The sequence below is a fragment of the Arabidopsis lyrata genome (assembly GCF_000004255.2).
Source record: "Arabidopsis lyrata subsp. lyrata unplaced genomic scaffold ARALYscaffold_6, whole genome shotgun sequence".
Taxonomy (NCBI): Eukaryota; Viridiplantae; Streptophyta; class Magnoliopsida; order Brassicales; family Brassicaceae; genus Arabidopsis; species Arabidopsis lyrata.
Genome location: NW_003302550.1, coordinates 8,444,159 through 8,452,942, shown reverse-complemented (window position 1 = coordinate 8,452,942; position 8,784 = coordinate 8,444,159). Strand labels below are relative to the sequence as shown.

The window sequence follows — 8,784 nt, the reverse complement described above, 5'->3', positions numbered from 1 at the left end:
ATATAGCACAAAAAAAATTTGTGGTCTATTTTGGTATATTTTTTGTTGTTGTATATTTTGTTATATAAACAAAAGTATAGACCAAAAATTTGTTATATATATTTTTTTCTGGTATACTTTCATATTATTTTGTGGTATACTTTCATATTATTTTGTGGTATATTATTTTTTTGGTAAAATTAATTTATTATTTTTATTTGTTTATTAAAAATAAATAAATAAAAATAATAATTTTATTTATAGAGAAGACATTTGTTTTCTTTTATATTTGTTTTTGGATCAAAATTGGGTTAAAATGGAGTCAAAATTGATTAACTTTGGTCAAAATTCTGGGTAAATCAAACCGGATTAGATATTACCGGTTAACTGATCGGTTCAATTGGAGGCGTAGTTTTAAGAACAAATCCGAAAGTACGTGTAGTTTTATTGAGATTAAAGTTTTTTATGGTGGTTTTTTCAGAGACAAAAAGTTTGGGTTGAAAAGTTGAAATTGCAATTAGTATAGGACTGAAAAATCAGCCAACCCATTTTCCAATCACCTCATATTCTTGGGAAGAAACAACTTAGCTTTGGATATTGATCAAGAAGACATTTTATTCTAACTAAGTAATAGTTAAGAGTGAAATGGGTTTCTTATTATGCAAGTAACTAGTTTGAATAAGAGAAAGAAAGGCAACGGTCATCTTGGACCGTACGGACGCGCGAAGAAGACCACCCTTATCCGGATGGGTGCTAAGCGCGTGTACGGCCTTGTCGTGTTGTATATGACCGTTGTCATGAGCTGGAAAGTGGCAAAAGCGCACGGTGACTCACTAGGCTGAATGAGGATGCTTTTAAGGTTATGTGCATACCCGTCTAGACCTAGTGAGCTCCCTATATAAACCGTGTGCAGCCGCAAATCATTTTTAACTTTTATCTCATCAAAAATCAATCATCTTTCTCTTTATTCTCCATCATGTTCATCTCTATTCTTCCCACTTGATTCTTAATTTTTTCATGGTATCAGAGCGTTCGGTTCTTAAATCTTTTCTCTTTTAATCTTAGCTTTTCGATTCTTCTTCTTTGAGTTCTAATCTTTGGTGTGCGATATCGGGTGTCATTTTATTTCTGGGTTTTGCTTAGCGATTTCTTGGGGTAGAGTTTCTTAAAATCTTTGGTGAGGATTCCATTGATAAGAGTTAGGGTATCTTTGAAGCGGTTCAAAGGTTTTCTAAGTAGTTCAGGTTGGGTTCATAACTAAAGGTTGAAGCTTTATCACTAAAGGTTGAAGCTTTATCTCGGATTTGAGTTTTGAACGGTTCAAAATCGAATCTTTACTCTTACAAGATGGCACTTGTGGTTCAAGACGTGAGCAAGGCTTACAAAGATCTGAAATTTCTGGTTGTTTTGAGTGGAAACAACTATCTCTTATGGAAGAGAACAACGACAAATGTATTGGGTGGGAGAAGGCTCACAAAATACATTGAGTCTACCTATGAAGAAGCGAAAGCTTTGGAAGAAAGCTTGGTCAAAGAGACTTGGACGCAAGAAGACTTGACGGTTCAGAGTGCTCTCCATTTCTCTCTTGAGGCTTCACTCTTGGAAGGGTACTCTTATTGCGAGACATCTAAAGAACTATGGGATACACTTGCTAATGTATTCGGTAACGAGTCAAACTTGACAAGGGTATATGAGCTCAAGAAGACTCTCGGAAGCCTAAGTCAAGAAGACAACGATTTCAATGCTCATTTTGGGAAGTATAGGTCTCTAGTTGCTGAACTAGAGATGCTAAGGCCATTCACCACCGAAGCCACAACACTTACAGATCGCCGAGAGCAAGACCGTGTCTTCGGGTTGTTGATGACACTTAACCCTACTTACAAAGATGTGATTCAACACATTCTGAGGGATGACAAGATTCCTACCTTGGAGCAAGTGTGTGCAAAGATACAAAAAGAGTTTGGGTCACAAGGACTATTCGGCACTAAAGGCGAAAATCTACCTACGGCAAACAAGGCGGGGTTCGTGAAACACAAGGACAAGAAGGCATCGGTTTGTGATCACTGTAACAAGAAGGGTCATACCAAAGAAGATTGCTGGATTCTACACCCCCATTTGAAGCCGGAGAAGTTCAAGAACCTTAAGTCGAAGGCGAATGTGGCTAATGCGAGTGACGGTGGACAAGAGAATAAAGAGAGGGCTATGGTTCAGTATGGTCAACAAGAGAAGGCGTTGCAAGCCACGATTCAAGATAAGGGATGTGGATCATCTTCTCAAAGTCAAGAAACCATTGTGATGAACAAGGCGGACCTCGAAGCTCTCATTCACTCCATCGCATCTAAATTCAGTCCCGGCGGTACCTCTCTCTTTACTTCTAATTCTTATGATTCAAAGTCATTAGTATTAGACTCATGAGCTTCTCACCATATGATAAGTAATCCTAAGTTGTTAGAGAACATTAAACCGGCTTTAGGGAGTGTTAAAGTTGCGAATGGTCATAATGTGCCGATTGAAGGAATATGTAGTATAAACCTATTTAGTAAACGGTCTAGTGCCTTTTATATGCCTAAGTTTACTTCGAATTTGCTCTCAGTTAAGAAGACTACTAGAGATTTAAATTGCCTTGCTATTTTTAGTCCTAATGATGTGAAATTGCAGGATATTAAGAGTGGTAATGTGTTCGGACAAGGTGGCACTAAAGATGATCTCTACGTGCTTGAAGACACTTCTCTTAACTCTATCTCTAATAATGTTGCTTCTTCTATGATTGCAAACAATGTTAAAACTTCGGTTGTTTTATGGCACAATAGACTTGGTCACCCTCATTCTAGAGCTTTGAATTTGCTTTTACCGGGTTTTTCTTATGATTGTGCTAAATGTGAAGCATGCATCTTAGGAAAACATTGTAAAGTAGTCTTTCCTAAATCGAATACTATTTATGAAAAATGCTTTGATCTTGTGCATTCGGATGTTTGGATCTCACCTTGTGCATCTAGAGATAATCATAAATATTTTGTCACATTTATAGATGAGAAATCAAAGTATACTTGGGTAACCTTGCTTCCATCTAAAGATAGAGTTTATGATGCATTTATAAACTTCCAAAATTATGTGACTAATCACTTTGATGCCAAGATTAAGATCCTTAGAACAGACAATGGAGGAGAATGAATACACAAGCACTAAGCTCAAAACACACTTGGAAAAATGTGGAATTCTACACCAAACAAGCTGTCCATACAACCCTCAACAAAATGGTGTTGGCGAAAGGAAGAATAGACATCTAATGGAGGTGGCAAGAGCTATGTTGTTTGAGAAACACATGCCAAAGCAGTTTTGGGGAGATGTCGTGTTAACTTCATGTTATCTCATAAACCGAATACCAACCCGTATCCTTAATGATCAATCTCCTTTTCAAGTTTTGAATAACCAAAGTCCTAGCATTGATCATTTAAAGATATTCGGAAGTGTGTGTTTTGTTTTTATCCCAGGTGACTTGAGGAACAAGCTAGAGCCCAAAAGCACTAAGTGTGTATTCATTGGATACTCAACAACGCAAAGAGGCTATAAGTGCTATGATCCGGTCATGAATAGGTACTATGTATCTAGGGATGTAAAGTTCATGGAAGATGAGGCTTATTTCGGAGAGAAGAGTTGGGAAGGTGTGAAAGACTTACCAAATTCAACTTCGGATAGAGCTAGAAGTCTTAGGCATATTCTTGAACATTTGAGTAATGGATGTTCTCGGCAAGAAGAAAGAGAAGCCATACCAAATGATAGTACTATTGAAGCTCAAGAGAGTGGTAATGACATAGCTCAAGAGAGGGGTAATGACATATCACAAGAAGCTTCGGATAATCAACAAGGGATTGGTAGAGAAGAAAGGTCTAGTGAAGAAGTGGTAGAAGAGAATCCATCTAATGAAGGGGAGGTCATTGAATCTTCAAGCGATGATGAGACATATCAAGCTCCACAAGCTCCACAAGCAACACAAGATCCTATCTACACTAGAGAGAATCCAAGAAAGAGCATGAGAGAGAAGAAATCTCCATCTAATTGGAAGAATACTAGAGTGTACTACAATTGTCAAGCCGTGGCTCATCCAATTCAAGCGACATGTTCGATTGACCTTCTTCCCGAAGAACATAAGGCTTTCCTTAGCAAGCTAGATGTGGAGTTTGTCCCACAAAGATATGAGGAAGCTAAGGGAATCAAGGAATGGGACAATGCGGTGGATTATGAGGTACAAGCTATGTTAAGAAATCATACATGGGACGAAGAAGAGCTACCACAAGGCAAGAAGTGTGTGAGTTCGAAATGGGTGTTTACTATTAAGTACAAGAGTAATGGAGATATAGAAAGATACAAGGCAAGATTAGTGGCAAGAGGGTTTACACAAACATATGGTGATGATTATCGAGAGACATTTGCTCCGGTAGCTAAGCAACATACGGTGAAAGTGGTTCTCTCTTTGGCTGTTAACTTGGATTGGGAATTATGGCAAATGGATGTTAAGAACGCATTTCTACAAGGAGAGCTAGAAGAAGAAGTCTATATGACTCCTCCTCCGGGTTTAGAGAACTTGGTAGCCTCGGGAAAAGTGTTAAGACTCCGCAAAGCTATATATGGTCTAAAGCAATCTCCAAGAGCTTGGTACCACAAGCTAAGCTCCACGTTAAAGGCTAATGGATTCAAGAAGTCAGAATCCGATCACACCTTGTTTACTCTCCAAAATGATCAAGGCATTGTAGTTGTCTTAATCTATGTTGATGACTTGATCATCTCGGGGAGTAACAAGGAAGGTATTAAGTCTATCAAAACCTCTTTACACAATGCTTTTGACATTAAAGATCTTGGTGTGTTGAAATATTTTTTAGGTATCGAAGTATGTAGATCACCGGAGGGTCTGTTTCTCTCACAAAGGAAATACACACTCGATCTTCTAAAACTTACGGGAAAGCTTGGAGCCAAACCGGTTTCAACACCATTAGAGCCAGGATATAAGGTCAATCGAAAGGGGGAGAAGGATGATAGACCATATCATTGCCCGGAGCAATATAGAAGACTTGTGGGTAAGTTGTTCTATTTGACTTACACTCGGCCTGATATCTCTTTTGCAGTGAATCAGGTGAGTCAACACATGAAAGAGTCCACGGTGTACCATTGGAGTATGGTAGGTAGGATTCTAAAGTATCTCAAAGGGAGCCCCGGCCAAGGCATTTGGATGGGAAAGAACTCAAGCACGGAGATAGTTGGGTATTGTGATGCGGACTATGGTGGAGATCGTAATGATAGACACTCGACAACCGGCTTTTGCACCTTCATTGGGGGAAACTTAGTGACTTGGAAGTCAAAGAAGCAAAAGGTGGTGTCATGTTCAAGTGCTGAAGCGGAATATAGAGCTATGAAGAAGCTTACAAATGAGTTGACATGGTTAAAGGCGCTTCTTAAAGACTTTGGGATAGAGCAAAAGACGCCCATCACATTTCATTGCGATAACCAAGCGGCTATTCACATCGCCAACAACCCGGTGTTTCACGAGAGAACCAAGCATGTGGAGATAGACTGCCACAAGACTAGAGAGAAGATCGAAGATGGTACTATCTTACCTTGTTACACTGAGAGTTCGGACCAATTGGCCGATATCTTTACCAAGGCAGCAAGTACCCAACTTTGCGAGTTTATTCATGGCAAACTTGGGCTTGTAGACCTCACACACCCTTGAGAGAACTTCCCTACTTATGTCAGTGATACTCTTTTTCCCTAAGATTGGTTTTGTCCCACGTGGTTTTCCAATCTTAGGTTTTTTTTTAACGAGGTCACTCGCATAAGTGTCAAGTTTATAACAATGAATATTGTAGTATAAACTTGAGGAGGAGTATTGATCAAGAAGACATTTTATTCTAACTAAGTAATAGTTAAGAGTGAAATGGGTTTCTTATATTATGCAAGTAACTAGTTTGAATAAGAGAAAGAAAGGCAACGGTCATCTTGGACCGTACGGACGCGCGAAGAAGACCAACCTTATCCGGATGGGTGCTAAGCGCGTGTACGGCCTTGTCGTGTTGTATATGACCGTTGTCATGAGCTGGAAAGTGGCAAAAGCGCACGGTGACTCACTAGGCTGAATGAGGATGCTTTTAAGGTTATGTGCATACCCATCTAGACCTAGTGAGCTCCCTATATAAACCGTGTGCAGCCGCAAATCATTTGTAACTTTTATCTCATCAAAAATCAATCATCTTTCTCTTTATTCTTCATCATGTTCATCTCTATTCTTCCCACTTGATTCTTAATATTTTCATTGGATACCAACAGAACCATCCAAAAATATTTCCCTAATTTTTGTTATAAGAAAGACTCGATTGATTTATATGTAACACCAAAACAAACATAGAGAAAACACCAAAAGGAACAAGCTAGAGCTTCCCACAGCAGACATTTAGAAGATTTACTCAAAGACATCATCATCGTCATCAGGGAGTGGCTGGGCTGCCGCCTGTAAGAGCTCGGCTTCGTTCTTCTGCTGATCAGCAATGTCAATGTGAACCTCTGGTGGAGCAAGAGCTGGTGTCTCCACAAAGTGAAGGTTTTGGTCCCCAGCCAGTTTTCTAGCAAGGTACAAGAAGGGCTTCTCAAAGTTGTAGTTGCTCTTTGCCGATATCTCATAGTACTGCAGATTCTTCTTCCTGTGGAATGTCACCTGCTTTGCCTTCACTTGCCTGTTCTTCACATCAACTTTGTTCCCACACAGAACAATCGGGATGTTTTCACACACCCTGCAGAGATCACGGTGCCATGTCGGAACGTTCTTGTATGTGAGCCTTGCTGTGACGTCAAACATTATTATGGCACATTGACCATGAATGCTGAAAGAAAATCAAAGATTAGCCAGATGGAATATCAAAATAACAGTCCTATACACATTTTTCCAGGTTAATCAGTAGCCAATTTCAAACCCTAGCGAGAGCTAATCCAAACTATGCATACTCTATATTGACTATACACACAAACATATCAATGGATATAGGTATACTTACTAGTATCCATCCCTGAGGCCACCAAATTTCTCTTGTCCAGCAGTGTCCCAGCAGTAAAAACGGATCTTGCCACAGTTTGTGAAGAAATCTAATGGATGAACCTCCACACCAATAGTAGCTGCAACAAAACAAGATTTGGACTCGACCATCAGAATCAGTTAAGGCACATGAAGAATAGAAATTGTGTATCCATCCACAAGCAATACTTACGTTCATACTTCTTCTCAAACTCCCCAGTAAGATGTCTCTTCACAAAAGTAGTCTTCCCTGTAACACCACCAAAAGCAATCATTAGTTAAGCAAAAGCAATCGTACACATTACCATACTTAAAAAACATCAATAGAGCCACTGGAAACAACAGTGCTGATTATAAAAGAATCTCATCAAAAGTTCAATTGCGTTTCAGGGATAATGACGGCGAAGAGTACCTGTGCCTCCATCACCAACAATGACGAGCTTGAAGCTTGGATAATCTACGGTTTGCTGGTTAGGTAGAGCCTGAAAAAAATAATCCACACCGAGTTTAGAAGACAAGAGCATAGAAACATCGATCGTGAGATCTGAGACGTTGATAATCCTAGATCAAGAAACGCAATCTGATGGTACACAGACGAAGAAATCGGTAAAAGCGAAGAGAACAATTACCATGTTTTCGGAATTGAGAACGAGAGAGGAGAGCTAATTCAGGCGGAGGTGTTAAGAAGCGAAGCGAAACGGCGAGAGGGAGATTGAAGGTGGAGAGAGAGAGAGAGAGAGAGAGAGAGATTGGGGTTTTTAAAAGCGAAATTTGGGAGGGTTTGGCTTTGAGTTGACGCTACACTATTGACCGTTGGATTCTTTCTTTTTCGTTCTTCTGCAATTTTAACGCAGCTTTCTCCACCGTTGGATCTTTTTCTAGCTTTAGGTCCACGCGTACTCATTCATCGGCATTGATTTTTCCTTTTTTCAACAAAAATGTAAGATTTCCCATTAGCAAATTCGAAATTTAAATTCATTATATACAGGTTGGTTTTGACAAAATAAATAAATTATTTTCTTTATCATATTTGTACGGTACCTCATTTTGTCACCAATAATGATTAATTATTGTTCATAAATCATAACGGATAGTTTTAAAATTATTTATGGAATTGAATTCTTGAATTAATTGTAAGATACCAAAAAAATATTTCACAAATTAATACTCCCTCCGTTTCGTTTTATTTGTCGTTTTAGAATTAAAATTTGTTTCATAATAGTTGTCGTTTTAGGTTTTCGATGCAAATGTTTTGTGAAAATTCCAGTTTTATCCCTACTGTTTTAATGTTTCGGCCAATGAATTTTTTATAAAATATGTTAATAAAGGTTAAAACAGAAAATTTAATGTTTTTCTTAATTTGTGTGAAAAAACCTTAAACGACAACTAAAACGAAACGGAGGGAGTATACATTACAAATCAGTCATTACTTACCATATTACCAACCTATGTACGAAGTGTACTATATTGTAATTTCTTACATATTTCATGATTTTCTTATAACTGCTATTTTTAGCAGTATTTTTTTTTGTTCACTCTCATAAAATAAGCACTTTTTTTTCTATAGGTATTTTCTTTTAGTTAGTTTCTTACCACCACTGTCTATAAATCGAAGTACACACATATTTAGTTTGCTCGCCATCAGTCAATTCTGTTCACTCAAAGGCTTTCTAACAAGGGGTAATTGTAACGAGAGATCTAAAATTTAGCCGGTGCGGTTAATGATAATGAAGCTGGTGTCGACGGAA

General features: G+C 38.5%; 1 protein-coding gene across 1 annotated transcript; it reads right to left on the bottom strand.

Moving 5' to 3' along the window:
- Window positions 1-6,264: 6,264 nt before the first annotated feature.
- Window positions 6,265-7,780, bottom strand: LOC9307985 (GTP-binding nuclear protein Ran-1). Its single transcript, XM_002871870.2, has 5 exons — window positions 7,666-7,780; window positions 7,449-7,518; window positions 7,230-7,286; window positions 7,020-7,137; window positions 6,265-6,848 (listed from the first exon to the last, which is right to left on the bottom strand). The coding sequence occupies exons 1-5, from the start codon at window positions 7,666-7,668 to the stop codon at window positions 6,431-6,433; spliced, it is 666 nt and encodes a 221-aa protein (XP_002871916.1). The 5' UTR covers window positions 7,669-7,780; the 3' UTR covers window positions 6,265-6,430.
- Window positions 7,781-8,784: the final 1,004 nt, after the last annotated feature.